At 39.5% G+C, this 27962-nt stretch overlaps 1 protein-coding gene across 1 annotated transcript in view; it reads left to right on the plus strand.

The window, feature by feature from the left end:
• cacna2d2a (calcium channel, voltage-dependent, alpha 2/delta subunit 2a) overlaps positions 1 to 27962 on the plus strand; it is a 161384-nt gene that overhangs the window by 24866 nt on the left and 108556 nt on the right. Inside the window, exon 3 of the mRNA XM_073469195.1 lies at positions 19955 to 20071. Within this exon, the coding sequence (XP_073325296.1) occupies positions 19955 to 20071 (117 nt within the window). The remainder of the gene's footprint in view (positions 1 to 19954; positions 20072 to 27962) is intronic.

Genomic DNA, 27962 nt, shown 5'->3' on the forward strand with positions numbered 1-27962 from the left:
AAATATTTCAAGGTTTCAAACATTTTTTTTTCTTATTGTTAGTGATAGTTTCAGTAGTTTAGCCTAGTTATAGCTGTTGGCTATTGAATAGTGTCAATTACTTTGGCTTAAAGAAATGTAAGCACATTGAATTAAATGTTATTAGATATTAGGAACATTGTAAATCATGTTATTTGGTTATCATAATCCTTTTGCAAAGTAAGGTAGGGTGCACAGGGATAGTGGCATTTACTGCATTAGGGTTAGTATAGTGGTAAATACCCCATAAAACTTGAAAGATACTTTTCAGTTATTGTTCTGAATTGTATGAATGTACTGACTGAGATACAGTTGAAATCTTTAAAAGTGCACATTAGCCAGGAACTGGAGACCATTGAAACTGGCTGATATTACCTCAGTCTTCATTGTGTTTAAATGACCACATTCTGCTTCCCATTATCCCTGCAGTTTGGGAGAAATGATCTAATTTCTGAGGAGAAAATATGCAACTTAGGTATAAGAGCCGCGATCCGACTCTTACGTCTGCCTTTTTTCTCCCAGACATAAAGAAACCACGGTGACAGACTCACTAAAGTGGAAATTGAAACTTACAGCTTGAAGAATGAGAATTTTATGAAACGTTTTCCTTTGTACTGAAGCTTTACAAATTTATGCACCAAAGCGTAAACTTTCTGGCTCTAAAGAGGATCATTCTTTTCAGCCATCAGTCAGGCTGGTTCACAGTCCCTCTGCTTCAAATATTTCTGACGCACACAAACACTGGAGCATACATTTGGCACAAAATGATGAAGCAGGGACATCTTTCATCACTATCTCCCTGCAGCTCTCTGCTGTTACACGGTTTGATCTAGCATCCAATATACTGTAGATACATTCACTAGAACCAAGGCAAATGTTAGTTTCTATCAAAATGTAATATTCTGTTGACATTTTCTTCATGATATGCTCTATGATAAATGTTCTGTGACAGGGATTCTTGTTATGAATATTGGGGTGACCCACATTTTCAAAATAAGTGACTTTTTGTGATCCAAAACCATAATGTTACAGGCTCCAGTGCAGGTTTATGTAAGTTACTCTAGCATAGACATTTTACCTAAATGTCCTTGATTATCTACCACCAGGGAAAAAGGGAAGCGTTGGCAACCTGTAGACTTTCTTGATGTTGAGATTTTGTAGAACAATTTTGTAAACCTTTTCATTCTCCTGGGACATAACTGTTGGTTTTGTGAAAAATGGTTTGATAAATTGAATATTACAGCAGTGTCTTATTGTGAAATAAAAGCCTCTCCAGGCGTGACATAGACACAGACTCACATACTTATTGTTCAGGGTCTGAGTCTTGATTTGCGAGAGGTTGTGTTAAATGTGTTTTTGTTTGTTTTTTATGAGTAGAAAGCAGTTGTTCGGACTCAGCATGAGTGTGTGTGTTGTATGATAACATAGTAAGCAAGGCCGTGCATTGATCTCTATTTTAATAGTGTGTCTGTAGAGCTTTTCAAAGAGCAGCCCGCGCGGTGAAGGCATTGATTGTTGCACAGCCACACACAAATGCTGATTGACAGCTCTTTTTTGAATGTTGTCTTCGTTTATGCCGCACAAATTTGGGGGATTGAAGCCGTCGCTCTGTCACTGTGAATTTGTTGTTCTAAACTGTCTCATCAGAAATGAGTTTCTGTTGAAAAGAATATGGCAAGCAATAGTGGCTCAAAATGAGAGATTTTTGGTGAAGCGTCAACATTGTCAGGCTAACAAAAGAAACTAAAAGCTTGAGAATGTTACCTGTCTGTTCTCCAACTGTTCTCTTTGTTTTTTCATTGATTCCACACTGTTTTACATGCCTATTTCTTTTTTTTTAATAAAAATCTATTTATTTGGGGTAGGGTGACGACATGCAGCAAAGGGCCACAGGTTGAAATCAAACATAGGCCACTGCAGGGAGGACACAGCCTCTACACATGGGACACTCGCTTTACCAATTGAGACACTGGGGTGACCCATAAGCCTATATTCTAATGCATGTAAGTGTGGAATGCAGCGAAAATGTTGATACACAATAAATGATTTACATGGTTCACTAAGTCAAGCAAAAGTCTGGTTTTGTCTGCCAAAAGTGTGGCAAGAAAACTTGGAAAACAACTATACAGTACAAAACACTGAAGCATGATGTTACTGGAAGACTGCAGGGAAGAGGCTGGAAAGAGGAGATCATCATTACCCATTTAACGTTAGGGCACAGAAAGCTCGATTACACACCTCATAAAACAGGTAGACACCCAGCATGAAAACTCACACACTGTAATCAGTTACAATCACTTGAACCTGTCTTATTAGAACGTAGTGGATGAATCATCTCTGAGTGAAGCAAAATATAGTCATGTTACAGTAGAAAGGCATAATGTAATATAAACTGTAATTTAATGTAATACTTAAAAGAAACAGCTCCAGACTGCAGCTCAGCAGGTGGTCGTAATGTAGGCTGACTCTGAAAATGCCACTAGATGTAAAAAAAAAAAAAATGAAGAATATTATATTAGATACCAGAACACTCAATTTCTCGTTCTCTGTTATGATTTATGTTGTCTGACATTAGCCTTTCTATGTTGTCTTTGTTTTGTTGATATTGTGATGTTAATTTGAGTTTTGGTTGTAAGGACCCCAGGAAGATTAACAGCGACCTTGTGGAAGCTAAGCTAAGGGATCCTAATAAAGAAGTGAAAACACAAATATGCCTAGTTTTATTATTTTTGAAAGCTGGTGTATATAAGTTAATAAGACTGCTACTGTATGTTAATGTTAGCTCACAGCATTAGCTTATTTTGCCCTCTTTAATGAGCAAATATAATTTCTTTGGTTCTGCAAGTTAAAGGAAATGATCCACTGTTAAAATGTTTATTGTTGTCAATAATGCCAATGATGTTTAGATGGTTGTCTTTCCACTTTAACTATATTTGCTAGGTCTAATGCCACCAGAAATTTAAAATGTATTTGTCGTCTGACTTTAATGGCCCTCATTGAATGGATTTTGGACACAAGTTTATTCAACAACTTTAAGTTCGTGGCCACCATTTTGTGCTCAGGTTCTCAGGAACTAAAATGCCGTCGGCTTGTAATAGGTCGTCAGTCAACCATGATTTTTTTATCTCATGGTTGTGGATGTTTTCAGTAATGAACCTGAACCATGTGACCACTTTTGTTGATCCCAGTTTTTTTTTGTATTTGCAGGTTTAATGGATGTGTAATTGCCTGCTTTATGAATAATCAGATCTGCATGCAAAGAGCGGTGAAATTGCGGGCTTTCAGCAGCCAGATAGCGTGATGGTTCTGATGAGAGAGATCAGACCCAGTTATGTGGAAACTGAGCTCTGCAGAAAGACATCAAGGCACACTGGTTGTGTGTTTGCTCTCGTATGATTTGTGATCACACAGGGCATTTTAAGTCTGCCCTGGAGTCTGTGGAGTAAGGATTTGACATATGTTGCACATGACTGGCCTATTGTGTCAACATGTCACATGTTAAAAGTCGCACACAAAGGCATCATTAGCCTGGACTTTAGAAGCTAAAACAATGGACAAGTCAGCCTCAAATATTTTGATGAGTGCTCTTAATTTGACTGGTTTTGACTTGTTTGTGAATTGTTAAAAAGTATAGAGAAATATTTGTAATGCAATATGTCTAAAAATCTAACAAATGTGGCAAAAAGGGGGTTATTATGAGTTATGAGTTTCTCTTTCAAACTTAACTGAGAGTCTTGATTTCATTTGGCTGTGCGCTCTTAATAACACACAAATTGCCCTTGGTAATGGCTGACCACCTTCCTCCCCCTTCAAACTTTTGTTTTGATCTGGGTATTCACCAAGAGTATGCTTCAGCACAATTAGGATAGTGTTTTTGATTGTATTTGTATTTTAAATGCCATTATGGGAATGAAAATTATAGAGAAGGGACTTAAAGTTGAGCTGAACATTAGTTTGAAATAATGAGACATCGTACAAAGAAATGGACAACACGAAGATGATTTTGTAATCGCTTCATTCCAGAGAGAAAATTATTGCTTTTTTATGTTCTTCTGTTTTTATCAAAACTGCACAGGAAATGTAATAAGTCTGTCATTAAGTTGAATGCACAGTAAGCTCCATAAACTTTTCATCTTGAAGCCTTCGAGTGGATGCTGTTATTTGGTATTTTATTGTCAGTTGTTCCTGTTATTTTGTAAACTGGATGGAGAATTGAGAGACCTCCTCCCAATGGAATTAAATGAGTGAGTGTCAGCACATCCTGGCAGGAGATGGCGGACCTGGGCATAAAAGTAGTTTTGAGTATTTATAATTAAGCGTCAGTTTATAGCTCAATTAAATTGTTAAAATACATGACCACAGGTAATTCAGTAGCCTGAGGGTATTATTTTATATTGTATTTATTTTTGATTGTTGACTTGAGTAAACACGTTGAATTGTAATATACAGTATGTTGTGCTACGGAAAAACATCTTTTATCTTTACAAGTATGGGTGTTGGTGTGGTCCCACCCTGGTATTTTATTAAGGCCATGACTGCTGTTGCAGGGGTGTCGAGTGAAATGGTTAAGCCCCGGCTCTCTTTCTACACGGCAGAATGGGTAGGCATTAATCTGGCCCAGCTGGACAGAGGGAAATTAATGATCATTTACACTGACGACATAATCAGGCTTCACGCTGTCCTCCGATACTAAATTGCTTCTTTTGTTCCACAAGATCTCCGTCTTTCTCTCTCCATCTCTCTCTGTCAGTGTCTTTTTCTTTCTCTCTCGCTCTCAACTCTCTCTCTCCATCTCTTTTTTTTTCCTCCCAGGTCGTTCTCTGTTATCGGTCATTAAGTGCTACGTTTCCATGGAAACAGCCAGTTTGGCAGGAATTGGCATGCTGTAAAAGCGTCCCTGTGATGTTCAATATGGAGAACTATCTTCCTTCCACTTAGAGCCCGTCCAGTTCAGTGTCGCAAACCTGTTAGGGCTGTGAGTCGTGCTGCAGCGCCCGCTCTTTTTGGAGGGAAAGAATAAGGAAGGAGCCGACATCTCCCAGCAGGGTTAGATATGGAAGGTTGTAGAGGGTGCACCCCCACCCACGCAAAGGCATACACATGGCACGCTGAAGACGTCCCCTCCGTCCCTTATCTCTTAACCAGGGTTTGTGTAGCTGCTCCCTTAATGCCGTCACTTTTAAAAGCTGTGACCCTGTTGGCAGGTGACATGGGGGGCTGTCTGTGTGTAATTAGGCTGTGCGCGGTGTGTAATGACTTAGCATGGAGCCGCTCTCTATCAGGTCCAGCAGACAGCCACCGTTAGTGTCAGACGGTTGGGGAGGAGGGAAAAAGGGGCTCGGCCATCACCAAGGGCGAGCCTATAGGACGTTTCGGCAGCCTCATCTCTCAGAGGGGAGGTTAAATTGAGTTCCTGAGTCAGTGAAAATCCCCATATCGCTTATCAAGAGGCAAGAGGGTTAAATATTCAGTCTGGGAGGTTTGAAATGTAATCTGCACTGTGAGTTTAAATTGTCTTTGGATTCTTCCCTCTCTGCTCTGTTCTGCCTGTGGTAAGACAGAGATAAGTGGGCCAGAACAAAATGGCTGTCATAGTGACTGTCACTCAGGTATGTGCTGGGCCTGCAGAGTCGGACATAAAGCTCACCTGCCAAGCAAATACGTCATACTTAAAAATAAAATACATTATCGCTGATATGAATTTGGGGGTTTCTTCAAAGCTGGTGTCTACAGACTGCATGATTCTGTTTTATTTATGTATTCACCACAAAAAAAGAATTACTTCAAACTGACGAGATTATTCCATCTGTTCAAGTTTAATTTGTTTCTGCATCTTGCTTAAAACAAACATCACTGTTTTGTGACAAATTACATGAGCCAGATGACTGCTAGAATTAGGCAGTTGCGGTGTATAGATGGTTTAATAGGTTGCCAAGTTCCCACATGTTGAAGTGTCCTTGTGCAAGACACTAGTGTTATCAAAATATCGATACATGTGATACTGAATATTTGAAAATGCTTTAAATACTCATTTTCATCCTTGTTAATTTGTTTGTTGGTTTGTCAACAGGATTACACAAAAACTGCTGAACGGATTTACACGCAACTTGATTGGAGGATGGGTCTCGTTCAAGAATAGAACCCTTTAACTTTTGGTCCAGATAAAGGGACGGATCCAGGATTTTTTTCTCACTATCTTTAACTTTGCGAGACAGGGCATTTTTCAACATTTTTCATTAATTTCTCTTAGATTAATACATGGATCTTGATGGAAAAAAACTACTGTATTTAGGTGGCTGGTGTCTGAGTCAGTTCAAATGAATATTATCTGATTAAAATGTGTCATTATTCATGCTTGTGTTGAAGAAAAATCCTCGTCGGGGTAGCTGACTGGAGTTCATTCAAGTTTATCTTATGTTTTGTAATTAGTTCTACACTATTACTATTAAACATTAATTTGAAGCAATTCTGGGGTTGTCCTGTAGATAGATTTCTAATAAATATAGCAACTTGTGATCAACCCATATTAATTTCAGGCTTAATGTAACAACTTCTGGTTACCCCACCCACCTCCATCTTAAGCACCACCCACTCCCAGTTTAAGCCCAGCCCATCTGGAGTACGAATGCAGAACATTTTGTTGGCTGAGCAGATACAGATACAGTTAATGGTGTACCCCCTTATTGCTATCATTTGGATGAGTTAAGACAGGGAAGTTTTTAAATGTTGACCTGAGATAAACAAAGTCTCTGTGTTTGGATAATGAGCATCCTAATAAGCACACTATTTTCGCCTATCTGAATTATATAATAACACCTCATTGACCTCTGCTGCTCTTACACCTCTGTGAAGTCCAAATTATAGCCGATCCACGGTCGACTGTCTCTGGCTCTGCAAGTTGCTTCCTCTCAGCTCATTATGCATTTCATATTTACTGATGTTTTATGAGAGAAAACTTAGCGGTGGAGATTTCAGATGACTTGTCTTATTTACAGAGTTTATATGAGCAATAAGGCAGCCAGAGAAGCATTTTTTTTTTTTTGAAAACACTATCCAACATAGTGAAAACAGGATTCAAACCTAGTTGCTACAGCTTGGTGGAGATGTGTGGAGAAGCAGTATGCAGTGTAGTAAAGATGATAAAGGGATATGAGCTTTAGAAGTGGACAGACAGATGGCGTGAAAAAGCAGCGGTGCCTTTACTTTCTGGCACGGATGACCTAGGACCACCATATGAGAGCGAGCAATGAGCTGCAAACCAAAACTAATGCAATTGGACATTGATTATTTAAAAACATAATGAACCGAAAAGACTGTCTTCGCTTTAATATCATCAGGAGGCCGTACAAAATGCTTCGGAGAGAGCTGGCTATTTCTCTTGGGATTAATGTTATTGCATAGAACTTGATAAAATGAGAGAGAGAGCACAGGATGAGACGGTGTTTAGCTTGCCATTTGTATCAATAGAATGAAACAAGCCAAGCTCACAGTTAGACTGATGGACAGGTGCCAGGCTTCATCAGTGGCGTGGAAGTGGCGCAGTAATTAGTCAAATGAGGAGGAAGTGGAGGAGACGCCACAGAGAGAGAAACCCCCTGGGGCCCTGTCTCCTCAGCAGGAGGACCTCCACGGCCCACACAGAAAGACACAACCATGCAAACACAAATTCAAGCACAAACCAAAACATAATCTGCACAGTTTCACACATTAGAAGTCTTTTTAGATACAGAAACAAGGAGCACACATGCCCCAAGAAATAATGTACAGGCCTCTAAACACACACACACACACACACACACACACACGCTCACCTCGTGTTATTTTGCTACTGCTGTGAGTTAATGCGATGGGATGGGAAATGAAATTTGGATGATTGTATGTTTGATATACAGCAGCCCCGCCTGACACATTACTGTGACAAAATGCAGCCAGTTTTAGAGCTACATAAAGTATTAAATAGGAGGTTGGAAATGGGAAGGGGGTTGAAGTCAAGAAAACAAGAGAAATAGTGGAAGGAAGAATTAAAGGGATGATATTTGTGCTGCTGTCTATTTGAGAAAACCTAGTGGATGGGGAAAAACAATTCCCTACCATCAGCAAGTTAATAAAAAGGCTGCAGTTTATCTCTGTCGAAAAGACAAATACCCTGACTGAGGATGGAAGGGAGGAGAGGAGCAGAGGGGAGGAGGCTGCCCCACATTTCCCTTCGTCCTTCCCCGCTCCAACAAGTCACTTACCATGAATCCTCCTGTCTGATGGTTGCCAACTGGCTGGCTGGTTTTTTCTCCGAGCAGGCCCAGTTGAATCGTGCGATCTCGCACCACTTCTGCATGACCCTTTGGTTGTGCTGACAGGGCTAATTAATGAATAGATACAAAAGCGGGCAGTTAAAAGATCGCTGTGGGCTCCATCTGTCCAGCTGGTCCCGTTTGCCTGTTGGTTTGTACCGTCTGTAGCTTGGCATAGTGAATATCCCCTCTCATACTGTCATGTTGGCATGCTTTATCTGTTTTGGTTTGATGTTTTTTTAATGTTTACTGTGCTCAAGGTCAATTTCACTCAGGATCTTGATTGGTCTTGTGGTCAGTTGAATCAGTTATTGGCTCTGTGATTCGAATCTCTGAGTCATGACAATCTCTAAAACTAGAATTACAAGCACTTTCAACAGCCTCTAGATCTTGTATAATGTGACACAAGTGAGCTCTGGATGAAGATGATAATCGCGTCACTTGGGATGTTGGTAAGATGCAATGAAGCAGTGAAGACAGCAAGTTTAAATACACTGATTACGTTTGAATGAGACTCTACAGTACCTGCAGGTGAATACGGCATGGAGATTAGACAAGGCTGAGTGTATTCAAAGTCCTGTCTCTGTGGGGTGTTTTTTCACGTGTGTGTGTGGTTGCAGTTGTGTGCGTGTAAATAATGTTTCTCTTTGTTCAGACCTGTGTGTATCACCAGTTGACAATCCCTCTGATAATGTTACAGAAGCCAGCCCCCTCTCCCCCAACCACCATGTCATCTTTCTGTTTCTTTCTCTTTCTAATCTCAAACGTTCCCCAAGGGGTGTATGTAAATATTTAGCCCAGCCTTTGTTTCCTGTGATGAGTGCCCGGATGCAGCTAGCTCTGAGTTGGCACCGACACTCTGTTGCCTCTGAGGCTGCGTTGCGATAATGTTTGTTTCTTTTGCATGTACTGGCTTTCTAATAAAATTTATCATCAGCAGATATGTGGAAAATTAACCTACCATGCTTTTAAACAGCTGTCATTTCCCCATTAAGTAAATGAGCTAGTTGGTCTAGCTGACATGGTTTTGTGTAGGGGTGTCAAGATTCTCCAAATGACGGTGGATTTGTAAAGATTAGCTATTATTTACATTTTCAAATTCTTTCTTCTTTCTTCTTTAAAAAGCTAGGGGTATTTCACAACAGCAGCTTGAATAATAAACAACAAAATATAGTCTAGAGTAAACTCTCTTCCCAAACAAACTCGAATAAGATCTCTGATAAAGAAAACAAACCCATCATCTCCGATAACCTCGAGTACTAATCGGCTGATCTTCTTCATGCACACTGGGTAAATGTCTGGGAGTGCAGCTGCAGCCTACTGGTAAGCTAGCTGTGTTGTCTTTGAAGTGTTTTTGATGTCCCCCCCCCCCCCGGACACGCGCACAAGCTGGCATGCTTGAATTGAAAGCTAATTTCGATCGATTCTTGATTTAAAATCGAAATCGTGACACTCCGAGTTGTGTTTGAGTATCGCCCAACTTCCCAAATCCTGTAAATGGCTGGACTGCTATGTTAGCCTAACTCTACTAGCATCCAGAACAAGATAGTGCTACCAAACGGAAAGGACACAAGAAAATACCACAGTGTTGATGTGCTGGATGTGAACATGGATTTTTTTTTTTAATGTATCCTGTAACCCATCAACTAATGTAATCTTTGTTAGTAATGTGCTCCACAGCCTTGAAAGTGAACCTAGGTTACTACTGTAGGTTATACGCTAGTTAGCTAGACATGCTAACAACTGCAGGTGATGTTAGAGAACGTAAACACAGTTAAATCCGTTCCTCACACTGTGTTTTTGGTTTTTGAAAGACGCCACACTCCAAACACTTTAAATTATTATCATTCTACAACAGAGCCCCGTGCTGCGGCATGTGGAGAAATCCAAAGCTCGACAGACTTGCTGTTCTTAGTTACGGTTGCTAAGCTATGGTTGGACAATCGCTGTTCGTGGGCAGGTTTTAGGAAGCGGTGAATATGCTGTTGTATTCACTGAATAAAAATCCTGTAATTGAAAGGAAATCTTGTAAAAGAAAAATGCAAATCAGGATTCAAAATTCTTGTTTTTTGGCCGATATTGCATCACGCATCACATAGATATCACTCGCTGCACTGTGTTTTTTTCTGTCGGTATGATGCGGTGCCAAGCCCTGGTAGACTGTCAGGAGTATTTGCCATCAAAGCAGGTGGCAGATTAGTTGTATACGTGTTGTCTATTGCTGACACTCATGGCCACTTTTTCTGTCCTGTTTTTTGGGACAGAATACCTCCCTGAGACACTACAGTAGCAGTCATTGCTCCTACTTTTTGCGCATCTGACTGGACTCCTCTGGAGGCTTCCAGTCCTATTGAACTATGAGAGGCTTCTGGTGTGTTCTGTCTTATCGAGCTCCTCTGAGGGGCCGCTGCTCCCTATGTGTTCTCTCTTATTGAACTCTTCCCGGGGCCCGTGGAAGCTGGGTCTGCTCGGCAGAGCCCACTAATATTCCTTAATGATGTGGCATCTGTCTCTGTCATCCTCCGTGCTGCAGCAGCCAGACGCGGCCTATTGTGGCTGACTTCACGGAGAGATAAGCAGTCCTGTCTCTTAGACGAAGGGACAATAACATCAACACTACCAAAGAACATCAGTGCTACCAGCGAACATAGCGAAAAATTCAACAAATAAGTCTTTACACAGAAGCAGACAGAAATCTTTTTCATTTGTTATCATTTCTTGTTTTGACTTTGTTGTGTTGATGACAAGGAGGACCATTTTGAAAAACACAAGTTTTTTTATTTTTTTTATTTTATGCAGTTTATGCAAGTTCTTTATTAAACTGCCACTAAAGTTGAGGAGTACGGGGATTGACTTGCAAAACAGTGGACTTCTTAGATGAGTGTTGGGAGCCAGCTGAATCTGCATATCACTTTTTAACAGTAATTTTCTGGAGTCTCGCCACCCTCTGTCTTCCCATCTGTGTGTTTACAGTGACACTCAGAGCTTGGCACTCTGGAACCAGTCATCATGGCTAATGATGAGAATGTGAGTATGTGTGACATGTATGAGCGGCATTGAGGGCGCGAATGCGAGTTTGTGAACGTGCACATTTGCATGTCTCACTGTGCGTGTGTGGGAGATTTTCAGTGTGTGCTTGACAGTCCTGATTGCCAGAGAAAGCATATTGGTGGCGATTGGCATAGTTACTTCTGTTGTATCCTGTGTGAGCGTTAGCAGCAGAAGGTTCGATTGGCCGTCAGTGGCTCACTGCAGAGCCACCTCTCCTCTTTTCCTGTGAGAATGACAGGCCTACACAGAAAGCTGTCCAGGCGTCACAGCCTCGAGCCAACGGCATAACTGATTAACACCGCTAATTTGTTCCACAGCCTTTCCAATCCATGAATTATCATTCCTCTTTACAAAAAGGATGGGCAGCACAAAACACATCCATTTTATTCTTTTCAGGGGGTTATTTTTTTTATACTGTAAAATGCTGCTTGGAGCTGACATGTCTGTATAATGGGGCTTAACCGTGCCCGTAATCTTCTAGTGGAAGAGAAGCATCAATCATCAACATACAAGTCAATAAATGAATACATTAGTGGGTGTTTGTTCTCTGTAGAATAGCTTGTGTGCTCATATTGTAGGGACATACACTGTGAAGGCAGGTCCATAATCCGTGGTGGACTGCGCTCAATACAACAGTGCTTGTACTTAAGTATTTTTCATTTTTGCATCTTTATACTCCAATGCCACTAAATTTCAAAGGGTAATATTGCCCTTCAGCTCCACTACACTTACTTCACAGCAATTGTTACTCATTAATTTTCAGATTAAGTATTTCTTTACTCTAAATGAGAATATAATTTACAAAATAAACATCATGTTGTATTGAAGAAGACTTGAAGCTAGCTATTGAGACCATGAACTCATTAGGAAACTGTTTACTGAGACAATCATTCAAGTGAGAAGTAGGGACCGCAAAGCTCCATCCATATTTTATGCAGTCAATGATTGTATTTCTGCTTTTTAAATGTTCTAAATATGTTTCTGCCGCTAACTACAGCATATATTTTTATTATTTGACTTATCGTACATTCTAGTGGACTAAAGCAACTCAATGAAGCAAATGGATAATTTAAACAAAATTAACAGCTGAGTAGTTTGATCATGACAAATATGCAATTACAATTAAAAGCATTTTAATTTTTACGTTTTTATTAACAACAAGCATGTTTCTCCATTTTATATGATTTTTTATTTTTATTTTTACCGAACTTTGGTTCCTGCTGTTTATTTTTCACAAGTACCTACAAGTGGTTTGCCTCGGCTCACACACTGCATATGATTATCAGTAAAGTTGCCCGCCACAGTGCTTGGTTTTTCTCCCATAGCTGCCCCATTACCTGTGAGCGAGTCAAGCTCTAAAGCCCTCCAATATAATTTCAGGCAGGCTGATGTGCTTATGGCCCTTCAGCGATGATGGTCACTCATCTCCAACCTCTAGCTGAAGGGGATTTAAAGCTCCTCAGGCCTATCGTGGCCTGCATTACCATGTGCTGCCGGTCTGCACCCAGTGCTCCTCCAACCTGCTCGTCGGCCGGCTGCTTCTGGAGCTCTGTCTGGTTGACAGCACAACTCAATCTTCTCTTAAATCTGCAGAAACATCATCTGCCCCATACAGGAGCTTGTAATGGCCAAACTGTCAGAGAGATGAGCACACTATAGTACTATCTATCTTTATTTGTCGGTCTTTGTATTTTTATTAGTCCATGTAGGATGATGATAAGAATAAAACAGACTGCCCTCAGGAAAACTTCCATTGTCACAGTCAAAAAGGCAGAAAAATTGATACCAGTGCTGTTTATGTGGCAGATTGTGCTGTACAATAGACATAGGTCACTGGAGAACACTGTGTAGGTGGATACAGAGCACTGGTGTCATGCCAACTTACACTTCGGGAGCACACGGCAGCTCAGGTATATGATACTGATCTACCACCTGTTTGATTTATGTAGACATGCAGAGTAGACAAAATGATTACAACGATGACTATCAAAGCTTGAAATCTTTATCAAATTCAAATTTATTGACATGAACGTTGAAGTTACTTATTGCAAAAGCTAAATGACATATTATTGAATGATTTAATTTAATGCAAGAAAACTAAATAGATGATCACAAGATAAGAAATACAGTTTAAGCATATTCACTCTAAATCACTTGGAAACATTTTTATTGTGGAGCTTGTTTCTCTCTCACACAGTACAATACTGCACACTGACTCTTCTCCCCATATTTATAAGCTAGATTCTGAGGGTCAGGATGAATAAAGCCAGGATAGAAAGTTCTAGGAAGAACATTTCTCTTAAATCCTTGTATTCCTTACAGTATGGTACGAAGATATCCATATTTTACTATATTTTGTGTTCTGAAATGTCTGATGGAAGTTGTTCTTTATTCAACAAAATTTTAAAACTGTTCACACAACAAATGGTGTGACCGATTTTCATTAAATTGAACTTGTGGTAGCACTTTACATCACAGCTTGGTAATAACGTGGTAATAGTGGGGAAATAGTTTGATAATAACAAGTTAATAATTAGGTAAAAGCTTGGTATTAACAATGGATACATTTTGGGTAATATTGAACTGAAATGTATGTAACAGGGTAATAAGGAGGACATACATTGAAAGATAGGGCAGAAATTATTTAGAAATACTTGGTAAGAATATGGTAACCTGCTAACTCTAAAATGGACATCTGTTCAATATTTAGATTAAACACGGTAATATGGTGACATTAATGAGGTAATAACATGATAATAATAAGGTAATGATGATTTTAAAAAAGTGGTCCAGTATGCATTTAGACTTCAGAACTAACAACTACAATATCTCAATATTTGAGAAGTCATGATTTTGTTTTCTAAATTGAAAATTGATCAAATGAGCTTCTAGTTTCTATCATTGAATTCACAGCCACACAGCTAGCTTACCTGTAGCCTGCAGCTGCCCCTCCGGACTCTTATCCTGCGTGCACAAAAACAAAAAACTGACAGGTACGAAGGTAACTCCACCTGTGTCAGAGATGTTTTAGAGATCCTTTATTGATTTCTTTGAGAAGAGGGTTTACTCGTGGGGCGTGAACTGAACTGATAACATTGCCAGAGATCCTGTATTGACGTGCTTGGGAGGATGGTTTACTAGGGACAGATTTGAGAAACCGACCTTTTGTAACAGACTGAATTTCTATATTTTGTTTTTTACTGTTGAATCACTTAAGGGTGATATTTTTATTTTTTAAAAGCCACCAGGATAAAGTCAAGCAGTTGTTGTGAAATACTTTTTTTTGAAGAATTTGAAAATGTATGAGAGTTTCTTGCTCTTTACAAATGCAGATGTGATAATCTAACAATAGTTTATAGCTTTCAGGGTTGTAAACAAAAAAAAAAATTAATACGCAGATTTGGAGAATCATGATCACCCCTACAAATTTTGGTACCGAGTTTTATGGTGATGATAAATGGTAATAATGAATTGTGTGCTTTTATTTTCTGTCCCCTGGCAAACAGCAGATGCGGTTATTTGTAACAAAATCCATATGTGTCAATAGGAAGTTAGCAGTAATCCGTAGTTTCTGTCTGGATCAAATATTGATCTGACATGAATGAGTTCAATAGTGTCTGTTCATGAGCATGTGTTGTAGCAGCTAATTTTCATACATTTTGGACCGCACTGACATTGGTTGACTTCATTTCCCAATGGTTTACTGGCTCTGTGCTTTGAGGAGGTAATTAAGCAGTGCATTTTCCAATGAGGCTGTTTGATGATTGTAGTAGCAGAGACTGCACAATTACGCAGTACGCTGGAATCATTTAAAACCCCTAAATACACAGGGAGAGTGCAGGACGAGTAATGGAAGTTCACATTAGCATTTGTTTTTCCTTCCCTCTGCTCCTTTTTTTCTGAAGTGTTCACAATAAAGAAAAAGTGAACCTTACTGTGTACGATAAATAATAAAAAAATATTTTGGAATCCCCCACCAGCAATATGAGTCTTATTGATCTCTGTCTTTGCTTTTGTGTTTTGTTTCTAAGCTCAGAGTAGAGACGGTTCTGCCTGTAATGTCCCAGAGACTGCCATGAATCTTCCAGAGAGAGGCAGACCCAAAGAGCACTACCACACATTAAGGGAATGAATATTGATTTAAAAACAAATTTGACATGGTTTTTAAATCGACTTGAAAAATGCATTGCTTAAAGGAGTCAGGGGTTTGTAGTCCGTCAATGGAGCGGAGAAAACTTCGCTCTTGTTTTATGGTTTAATAAGATTCCATTAATGGCTTCTTCCACCTTGACAAAAAGCCCCCTGAAAGTGTGTCACTATGAGTGTGTGTGCACTATATGTACAAATGTTCATGTGTGTGAATACTCTGGTGGTTATTGGTCTCAGGTCTGAGGACTGCCTCATTCAGAGCTGAGGGGTAACGACTAATTCTTTTGTGTGTGTGTGTGTGTGTGTGTGTGTGTGTGTGTGTGTGTGTGTGATTGCATGGACTGTTGAATTGCAGACTAATGACTTTTTCAGGATGAGCAGCTGAAGCACAAAATGAAAGAAAACACAACTAAAAGAACTGAACCACCTGTTTCACTCAACAAATCACATTTACAAAGATTTTCTTTTGTATGAGTTTGTAGATTTCACCTTCACATTTCACTTTGAAAAGTGTTTTAAAGTGTTGTTGAAAGTAAGCAGGATCCCTGATCCCCTCAGACGGCGGCCAAAATAAGACACCAGGCAATCTCGTCAGAGTGCTCTGCTGGCATGGTCCGAGCTTCTGGGGCCAGGTTTGCCTGCTCAGTGGGCCAGTGGAAGGAAACTGCCTCTGGCTGCCTGCCCAGCTTTCAGCTCGACAGAGACGGATCATATGGACGCCAGTGTTTGCCTTTCCTAATTGCTGCACATCAACACATCAATCCCATAGACATAATATTTCATAACAGACAACAGATCTTACTTTGGCAATTTTAGAAGAGAATGTTTGTTCTGTAAACATTCAATCATTGGACTTCAGAATCAGGCGATGTGCTGATTTCAATCATGTTTGTGCTAATTAATGTGTGCTGTAGTGTGTGGGGCTCACCAATTGAATCTCAAACACCCCAGATAGTTACTGAAAGCCAAGGCCACAATAGTCTTGTTTAATTGATTAATAACGTTAATCTCATGATAAATACAAACAATGACTTGCTCATTGTAAACAGAGTCAACTGTAGCAGTGACTCTGCAGGAGACTGGCAGGCAATACTCACCTTCAGTGATGTCCACGCTCAGCCTGTTTTCAGAGGTTTTCACCCTCTATCATTTAGTTTTTTCAGTGTATAATAATGTAGACACAAGCACGGGTAGCTGTGAGCTTCAGTGTTTGTGTTTTCTTCTGGGTCCTGTTGAACAGGCAGATCTTAAGTCTTGTCAGATCATGTGTAACATCCCAGGTCAGCCTAGGATGCAGAGAATGGGTGTGTAGTCTAGAGCTGCAATGATTGGTTGATTAATCAATTAGTTGATCAAAAGAAAACAAGCATGTTTCACAAATAAATTTAGTCTTTTTGTTTTATTTATGCTCACACTAGAAAAATAAAAATAACAATGGATGCAGATAGTCAGGTTTGTGTTATCTCACTGCAAAGTATATCCTCATTAGCTCGTGGTGGTCTTTATAACTGGAATAAAAATCATACTTGCGACCTTCATGACCCATCCAATTGCTGGACTGGTGAAGGTTTCATTTGAAATGGCTGAAATGAAATGAAATGGAAACCAACTAGCCACATCATGCAGTAAGACAAAAAAAAGCATATTCCAGAATGACTTTTCATGCACGCTAATGAAAAGCTTAAAGCTGCTAAACCCCTGACAGTTAAAAAAAACAAAAAAACAGCTCCCTGTGTTTGATATGCTTGACCGTTATTATACCTCCTTTTCCTGGAGACACATTACAGCCTTGCTGACAAATTGTGATTGTATCAGTTCTCTGGGCAGTTTCTCATTACAAAGAGTTATTTTCTCAGTGTAAGCTGTAAGGCTCAGTAAGATGACACACAGTTTTACGTATATGTTTTGCCAGATGATGTTTGACTCCACTCCTTCATGAATTAAATCTGTGACATTAATCTACTGTGTCGTTGGCATATTACTCAGACCTGAAAAGAGCATTGGTGACTTACTGAAAGGAGATAAATAGATGTTAGTTCTCACAAGGGTTTGAACCACACATAAAGGATGTGTGGTTCAAGTGATTTGGTCACCTGAGATGAGAATGTTCTAAAGGTCCGGATGTTTGATTGTCTGATGTACGCTGAAAAAACCAACATGTTTTCATTTACATCGCTCTGCTAATGAAAGCACCAATCTCAGGTCTTGATGAGAACACAACAGGAACCTGAACCAACCTCTGAATCAACCAATTCTTAGTTGGACTTGAGGAAACAGCTTTCTGCAACCTAGTTCGGTCAGAAATATCGCTATATAGAGACATATTGATTCTGACTGTTTGTAAAGGTTTCACTACCCGTTTCTCCACATTATCGATACTTGTACCAGCTGAGATTTCTTGCTCTCTCTCCTCTCTGACAGCGAGTTAAGACAAACACACACACATACACACTACTGCAGCGCCCACATAGACCCGCCTCCTCCCACTCTTCTGATTAACGTCAGAAGTAAATTATCTTAGATGCTGTTGTGCTCAACACACAGCACACAAGCCTTGTTATGTTAATCTTTTATTACAAATAATTTGTATGCCCTTGAAGGATAACTCCACAAATTTTACACAGTAAAGTGTGTTCACAGGTTTTGGGGAGTACCACTACATATGTGGAAAAAGTAGTAAAGCCTATTGAGCCTTTTGTGGCTTCAGAGGAAGCTTCAAGTAATCTGATATATTGCCTCCAGTGATGTCACTCAGTGGTTAAGTTGCATTCAAATCGACCTGTTGCCTGCAATGATTTCAAAATCAATTCTGCACTCTACCTGGCCTGACACCTCTATATACTGTAAGACTTGTGACCTGTCCAGTAGGCTAATAACATCTGCTTCAAGCTGGCTCACGAGCAGTACAAGCAAAAACTGTAGGGACACGCAAGGAGCTGAATTAATAAAAATTTAAAAGTGGATACCTTCATTAATTAAAAGCTTCTGACACGACACCAGGATTTAACTGTCCACTGGCCTTTCATGCTTTTCTGAAACCAGTAAGCTGACCGGTGACATCCTTTGTGGAATAACAGTAGACCTACCGTGACCCTAAACTTTTCAATAATGAAGAAGAGGAACAGAACTGTGGAGTTCAGATTGTATTATTTAGCTTGTATCACCTGTATAGTTTGCAGGTTTACGATTAATGCTAGCACCTATAGCAACAATATAGGCTATTAAATGCCTATTAGTCGCAAATACAATTTACAGTATTAATAGAAAATACTTAGCTTAGTTTTCATTGCTACTCAAACTTCAACTAAAGCTAAATATGTACCTTTTTATTCTTGATTTTACTTATTTGTGATAAGTATTCTGATGGTTATTCTCTTTGAGCTGCATTGCATTATATCCCCATGCACGAAGGGTTCAATATAAAGTGTGTGTAAACAATTGATTTAAGAAATTAGTTATAGTACTTCAAAGTTAGGGGAAAGAAATAGACCCACAACCACAGTAAATGCAGCATTTCAGCCTTACATTTAGGAATTTAAAAGACAGTAATTGCTTTAAAATATTCAACAACAACAGGCTTTTCCTTGGATTTCTTCGGAAGAACTATACAAAATGGTTTTTATGGTGTGAAAGTGGGTCTTGCAGTGTCTTAGGGCAGCAGGATAAGTGGTAATCCCTCGGGTGGTGCTCTGTTGAAGACTACAGATCCTATAGAGAGCCTGAGCTGCTGAGTCAGCCTTCACAATTCTTCCAGGGGGAGCGGACTAATCTCCCAAGTACCTTCCCCTGTCAGCGGTCCAAGCATCTGTCGTCCTGCCTCAGGATGACCCTCCTTTCCAAACATCCCAGTCCCTTCTGGCATCCCGAACCCATTTCTCTTACTTGCTTTTTCAGTCTGTGTCTGTTAAATGGGTCTTCTGTGATTTTGTTCAGTAGGAGTGCTTGGTATATTGCTGTGTCTGAGAGAAAATGATCTAATTTTACTTGCAATTCAACTATAGGACTATGGTCCTTCATGAGTTCTTTGGCCCATTTGGTTTGGGGTTGCCTTTAGTAACCTATTGGATTTAGCACAAATATATTGTCGCCAAGCTGTAAATAAGGCTGCTTGCTTTAGTTCCAAAGGAGTTAACATTGTGGAGATGCAAGGTGTGCACCCAGCAGTGAGGATCTGCTGGAGTTTGCGTTTATTTAATTTGATCCTGTCTGCCAGACTGCAGCTGGCTAGCTAAGTGCCTTGCCATTAGGGCTCTGTTCTGTGTTTAATTCTGCTACAGTGCTGAGGCTTATGAGTATAATGGCGGGCTGCACACTGGTTGCTCGACAGTAAATGTTTACAGTCTTGTGTGCTACCTTGAGAATAAGCCAACAGCTCCTCTCTGATCTTCTTAATTAAGCTAATGGCTTGGATAACCTGATCTTTGATTCCCTCTGTTCTCCGTCTGCAGATTTATAATGAGAAGAAGAGCCAGTTTGAAATCAAGAGAAACAACCCCAAGGACTTGGTGGAGAGAGTGGCACGGGACATTTCCAAGCTTCTCAACAGTAAGAGGAAAGCCCTGGAGGTAAGAGGATGATGCCGCACATATTCCAACACCTGTGTACAAACACGCAATATACGCAATAAGTACATAAGTACACAGATACAAATATACAGAAGTGATCTTTGACTCTGTTACTGTTCATACAAATACATTCATTGTGTTTTATATAAAACATAACGCATGACATTTTGAATACAAAAAAGAAATACCCCTGTCATTTACCCCGTCGCTTTGGTTGCAACAGTATGAAAAGATCATGGTTTCATGGTATCATAGTGTATGATACTACACAGTCATTATTATTATTATCAGTTAAAATGACCTGTTAAGGAAAAAAAGAGACAGGTTTTTTTTTTTTTATTTATAATTTTACAAAATACATGTCCTAGCAGATATGAAACTTGATATACATTATGAAATATATATATATGTTTAGGTAAGAAGAGAATACCGTAGATAAGCAAATGTACACGGTATGATAACCTTCAGTTTGCATACCATGGTATACCTTGAAACCGGTATATCGCTGCAATCCTAATCACTGCGATGTAAACATTAATGGCGTCCTTGGTCGAGCTGTAACGTCAGCTAGCTTAGTTAGCTTATTTAGCTAGCCGCTCACCCAGGATGCAGTCTTCCTTCCACGTGGTGATACGGTTGGTGGGTGTGGTCAGATAGAAAGAAAATAGGTCCTACAGGAAACCCTACATGAAGGTCTGTGGATTGTCTTGAGTAACCGGGTTGTGATTTCTGAAAAGAGACAGTGATGTTTAGCTTTTCAAATGTATTACTTTGGTGGCAGACAACTCTCACACAGGAAAAATATATGTTCTTGATTTTGGGGCGAAGTGGTTCTTTAAATTCTGTGACCTCTGATGTGGTGCACTTCATTTTTTTCAGCTTCTCAAAAAGATTTCTCAAGACCCGTGAGAAGACTTGTTCTGCTCATGGTCCAATTAGCAAATGTTATCTGGAAAGGTCTGTTTTCTGTGAGACCATAAATAATCAAAATAACTTCAAACAACTGGCAGGACCACGTTTCGTCGTCAGTATCATCGTCTAGAACTGAACTGGCTTTTGTCTGATGATTTTCTGCACACCCTGAATTGGCCTTCATCTCACAGTTTTATATTTCTTAGTCCTCCTCTCTTTCTCTACTTTGTATAACTTCCTTTCAATGTGGACTTTCACTTGGGTGATGGAAGGAGATCAGCTCTATTCCCTCAATTTCAACTCTTGTAGAAAGCAGTGTAATTCCTCTTTATAGCTGAAATACAATTTTAAGCCGATTATATTTTGTCAATGACAATAAAAGGAGATAATCATCTATAATTTTTTTGCCCGCTCTCTTTTTGAGTTTTTTCTCCTGTTTAATTTTGGTGGCGTAGTCTGAAAAATAGTTTGGATGGTGCAGGAGAAGAAGGGTTATTTCAGAGGTTATCATTTCAATGTCCTGCATTTTGGGATATAATTAATATGACTGTTATGCTCAGACAGTCCTGTGATTAGTTAGAAATTTGTTTTGCTCTCACAGTGGGGAACCTCTCACCCCTCAGAGAAGAAGAGAGGGGGGGGATACAGACGCAGGCAAGACGAGTGACAAGGAGGGAAATGAGAAAAGTATACACAATCAATTTTTAATTTTTAAAAGCCAGAGATAAAAGTAAAGGAGCATTTGTGCTAATCCTGAAAATATGTACGTATTTTAAAATCAAACTGTTCAGAAGTCTAACAGAGCACAAGTTTCTTTCTTCAAACCATCTCCACATTTAAAATTACAGGACATGATGAGAGCATAAAATTCCAAAATTACCTGATTAGAATGTGTATTTATTGCTATTTAAAGCTGAATTTGTTCATATTTTTTTCCACAACGGCGGTACGACACTCCTTTTAATCAGTTTGGTGATTCTCATTATCTCCACCCACATACACACATACGGCTGCACACACATCTACACACAAACACGTTCTTTTTTAATCACTGCGATCAAGCATGAGCTGCACACATATACTGAAATTATTGAGGCTGTAATGTGCTTTTAATACAACTTTACCCTGAACTTAAAGAGGTATATTTTCTCTTTAACATACCGGTTTTACAGATTAGAAAAGCTTTAGACCGAAACACTGTGACGCCGTCTTAACAAAAAACAGTGACTCCTGAATAGACTTTTTAAATTTCTTTGGTCATTTACAGCCATAACTGTATCGCTTAAAGTTGGTGGTTCGACCTATCTGATGTTTCGGCTGTGCTTATTTTTTGTGCTGCGTTGTTTTACTAGCATCTTCGATAAACCCAATCTCCCCAACAACGACATCTCACTGCCAGTCGGACTAACTGCTAGTTTTGGGTAAACTCGAGCTGTTGTTCACTTTAGTCTTTGGCCCAACAGATACATTATAAATAAAATATCATAGCATCAAATATGCATTTTAGATATTCATTCCAATCATTTCTGATTGGTTACAGGTCACGGGTAGTAGCCTATCAACACTGAACAATCTGAAACTGCAAAGTAACTAGTAACTGAAGTTATCAAATAAATGTGGTGGAGTGGAAGTAAAAGTTAAGTACCTCAAAATTGTACTTAAGGACAGTACTTGATTAAATTGTACTTAGTTACATACCAGCAGTGGTTATTTTAAATTTTGACAGTAAGATTTTTATTTTTACAGTAAATGTCTCAATTCCAAATATAGAAAATTGCTCTCCTTCATCGATAATAATCTGTATTTGCTCTGAAGAAAACAAGAGATCACAAGTTAAATCTGAAGACGGCATATGTGTATAACAGTCCCATCAGTGTGTTTTGAACATGTGCAAGGGTCTAATTTGAATTTCATTCACATAGCACCTTATTTAAGGATGGGGGCGACTGAGGGACTGTCCACTGCCCTTCCCTCTGTTTCTGCCCAGATATGGTCACTCAGAGCAAAAGCATTGACATTTTCCAACACAGCTGAAACCTTATAAAGGGGCAGGAGGGTATATCTTTTAAGAGCATGAGGTCTGTCGGGACGAGACACATTCATACCGAGGAGCAGAAGTCTCTCAAAGGCACGGTTAATTCTACAGCTAGGATCCTAAAAGGGAAGAAGGAGCTCCTGTATGTCTCCCGTGGTCATGTGTAGGATTGGATTTGGAATGGCACTGACCCTCCACCCACACCTCCCTCAACACAACACACACACACACATACACCACAACCCCCCCACCCTAACCTCCATGGGCCACACTGTCACCTCACATCCTGTCTGTGAGATTCACTCAGGAGGGAGGAAATGAGGTGAAAAAAGAGAAGGGCTGGAATGAGAATGTCTCCCTGGGGCGTGGAAAAATCAAGAAAATGATGTTCAGAAATTCATAGATTTAAAAATGAGCAGCAAGCGGGGGGGAAGGGGAGATGGAGCAGAAGGGGTGCGGAGGAGATGGAGGGAGAGTAAGAGTTTTTTGTGAAAAAAAAAACGAAATCAAAGAAGCAAGCAGACAGGAGAGGAAATAAGTCAGATGATCAAATTGCAAAGAGGAACGAGCAAAGCAGAGAAATGGGGAGTCATTATGTCATTATAGACTACAAACCTTAACAAAAAAGTACGCAACAAGTTAATGTGTTTCATTTAGGCTGGTTAGGATTTATTTTCTTCCTAAAACTAAATATTCAAGACTGTAGGCGAAAGAAATTCATGTGGACTTATTATTCATACAGGGAGAAAAGTGAAAGCCATGTCTTAATGCAGTCTGTAGATAAGAAGGTCTCAAACTCGGCTCAGCACAGTATTGACAGCGTTTCATATTCCAGCCTGTTTCTACCCCCTGTAATGGTTATTTAGTCCCAAATATTCCCTGCCACACATTTAAAAAAGAGGGAAGTGTGTGTGTGTGTGTGCGCACGGCATGCAAGAAGAAATTATTCTTCTGCAACCTATTTAAATACTGCTTGGGGTGATTCGTTGTAATTCATGTTTATATTACTAATGAGAAAATACACATTGACTCTAAATACTCAGTTACTGATATAAAGTGGGGAGGGAAACATTCTCAGTGCTCTGGATTTAGTTGCTTTAGCCTTAATTCCTAAATTAGTGGCACATTTTAATCATCTAAATGCCGTGCTTGCATGCTTCAGAGAGAAATGAGGGGGAAAAAAACAAATCCTGTAGGTGAGCCTCTCTTTGTTTACCTGCCTGGGCTCATATGGTAGCTGGGTTATTACTGCAGTGAACAAGATACAGTTTGTGGTATGTAACAATTGGAGATGAGTCCACATTAGGATATTGTTGCTAACTAATACAGCCATGTATGCTTGCTTTTACACAGCCACTGTTTAAATAGGTATCTAAATATCTAATTCGGATTGCAGTGGACCTACTGTTCCCCCCGCCCTAAAAATGGAAACAGCATGAGCTGACTTACTTTTTGTGGAAAGCCTCCCCCTGTTTATTCTTTCCCCCTCCCTTGTCTTAATCTCCTCCACTCCATGTCCCTGTCTGCTCTCCTTTTCTTGCCTCCGGCTCCAGCCGTCTCCCCAAACAATGATCTGATTCTCCGGTTGGTGCCAAAATTAAAATGTAACACAAACCCCGGTAGGCTGACGGGCTTGCATGTTGCCGCTGGACACTTTATAAATCTCTTTGTTTTCTCAGGCAGGTTGAAATATGACTCAGGAAAGATTCCTCTGATGTTTAAAATTTAAGCTTATTTTCGTGGCACTGAGAGTCGGAGCTGACACCTGGACACATCTTTTTATTTGAGGGCAGATGAGTTTACTTTCCCCCCAAGTTTTTTGTGTGTTGATGTTTGCCGTTCTATGCAAGTTCCATTACACGCATCTCTTCCTAAAGGCACATTTGAGAAGGAAATGAAAAGTTAATCTTTTTCAAATTATGCCCTCATGGAATGTATTTAGAGAACTTTTTGATAACATTTATTTTCCATAATGTTTGATAAATGCCCCAATGATTTCCAAGAAGTTTCCTGGAAAGGTCATTCAGTGGTGATTACAGGGAAAATAGACATGTTCTAGAGTATGTTCATTGGTACATTTTAAATCAATTCAACAGGGTCAACAGGACATGTAAAAATGTTAAATTTGTCTATAAGCTAGGATACAGGCAAATGGAGAATTTGTAATGATAAATTAATTTGACCTTTTAAAATGAAGCATTCTCAATTTTCCCTCACACGACTAATTGTACCTCTTAGTGCTATGATACTACAACATTTGCAAAGTGGTATCTAATAATCAATACTATCTGCAAAACCCTGGATAATCCCTATACACATAAGTAGGCACCACTTCCCCTCCAACCGCTAGCCACAGTATAAAATTATGTAATGATGCACTGGACACATACAGTACACTTGCACAAACTCTGCTGCTTGATCACATGAGATCATGTTTCGGGATGTTAATTATTAACCATTGATCGATTAATTGCTGTTAAGACTTTAACTGATTTATGTATTAACTGTCAAACATCAAAATGTATCCTGTTACATTACATTTTTACAAATACTGCTACTTCAAAATAAAATACAAGATACTGGTCTGAGAAAATGTATTTTATTAAAACACAATTCATTTGAAACTTAAAAAGACATTCTATACAAACTGATGTTATTACATTTTAGCAATTTACTAGCCTCAATATGACATTGGATTGGATATTGTTGGGCCATAGCGACAGGCAGGAGCACCACGATAAAAATGTCATTGTTTTGCATCATGTAGTTAATAATTCAGGTAACTTGTGTTTACTTTATCTTTCCTTCTCACTTCTATTGTCACCTACTCTGATTTTGCATTTAACATAGCTCATGTCAATAGTTAAAACAGTTTTCTAATGGATAAACGTCCAACATATATATATTATTCATGATCAACCAATTAATTAATCGATTGTGAAGGCAGCTGACTAGGCATGGGATGATTAATCCCCCGATTATCTTGTCCAACATATTACGTTTCATGATATTATCCCAATAATCATCAAAATAATTGTAAAACTCTAGAATAAGTAATCATAAGTCATAAGGTCTTCTTGCACAAATAAAGGATAAATAAGTGTTAGCGATTTTTGTACTGTCCAGCAAGTGTTAACATATGTACATCCCATGCACTAGCCTGCATGTGCTCCTCTGTACTTTCATTGTGTATTCGTGTGTGTGTGTGTGTGTGTGTGTGTTATCAGAGCAACAGGCTCACACCTGAGCGATGCAACAAGAGCGTCTGTCTGACAGGCCTTTTAACCCAGAGCAGCCAGAGAGAACACAGCCCTCCATGTAAGCTGTCATGTGTATAGAACCAAACAGTTGCGATACAGTAGACCTCCCAGACTGATCTGAGCCCTCATCCCTTCCTGTGCACCTCTTTGATGCTCCATATGATCGCCACAGAGGCCTGAGATCAGTCGGGCCCCTCAGAACCATCTGAGGCTGCACAACAATCCTGTACGCTGTCAGTCAAAGCCGGGCCGAGTCAAGCTGTCAGTCAGACCGCTGCTGGGATTTTCCTGCCTCAGGGAGGGAAGATGAGGCCACGAGCTACAGACAGAGATCATGTTACATTCCCATCAGCTGCTGCACAGCAAAACTACCATTGTCAAAGCTCTTAAGTTCTGATTTCACAGAGGGGACTGGTGGAATAGAGAGGGGACTAAGGTTGGCCTAATCCAATTACACAGATCTCAATACTATCCCAATACCACTTACAGGCTGAAGGATGGCTGCCTCTGGGCTGCTTGCTGCTTGATGGATACACACCCAGTGCTCTACTTGGTTGGTTATTGAAATGGTTGCAGGGTCAAACCATGGAGATGAGGCGGGAAGGTGAAGGGATGGAGCCTAGTTTAATATTCTTACAAAATACAGCCAAGGAATGTACTGACAAGTTAGTGAGGAAACCTTAGCAGCAGGTGTACAGATACAATAGAAAGTAGAAACACTGTTGGCACCGAGGCCTTTTTGTGAAACAAGTGTACATGCTGAGATCTGTGGTTCGCTCTACCGTTATGGAAAAAAAGGTTGACCCATATAAAAATAAATATGATTCACTCTGAGGTTTATGAGCGACAGCAGATGTGCAGCAAATATCTTTAGACAAGACGCTAAACTGATGTGTAGTGTAGTGGCACCGGGGATGTTCACACCAGAGGTGTGTTTGTTCACAGTCCAGGGAACAATCACAGAAGCCTAATGTTTGTCTCTAATATTGTCTCTCTTGAAACAATATCAATAATATTGCTCAGTTTGTTTTCTCACATAATATCACCCGTTTTTTCTCACATTATCACTCTGTCACTTGTCTCTTGGTCCGTTGCTCTATGAGCAAAAGACATACTGTAGTTTTATCCTTTACCTTTATGTACCACTATTTAAAATATTCATTGCATGAGTGTGACATAAAAATAATAATAATAGAAAAATATATTTATTCTTTATTCTGATTCATTCCTGACCTCAGAAAGCCCCTAAACCACTCTACAGTAGATGAAAAAAGTGAAAAGGTGCTGGTTGGCAGATTGGCAGAGCCAGACTAGCTGCTCCCCCTGTTTCTTTATGCTAAAATAAGCTAAGCTAAGAGGCTTTTACTTTATATTGAATGTACACATATGAGGTTGGTATGGATCTTTTCATCCAACCATTAGCTAGAAAGTGAAAAATTGTGTCTCCCAAAATTTAGATGTATTCCACTAATTAAGTTAATTATTAATTAACTTAATATCCACTTTGTCTATGTTTTCAGGAGCTTTCAGCCACAGTTCATGTTCTTTCTAAGCAGATGGAATTTGCTTAGTAGTCATGTAGGTACCTAACTTAGCCATCTAAGAAGTTTTGACTTTGATTTTGATCAGATTAGTCAGATTGTAGGTACGGACAAATTATTATAATATATATAATAATTATAAT

Source organism: Pagrus major, chromosome 6 (assembly GCF_040436345.1).
Source record: "Pagrus major chromosome 6, Pma_NU_1.0".
Lineage (NCBI taxonomy): Eukaryota > Metazoa > Chordata > Actinopteri > Spariformes > Sparidae > Pagrus > Pagrus major.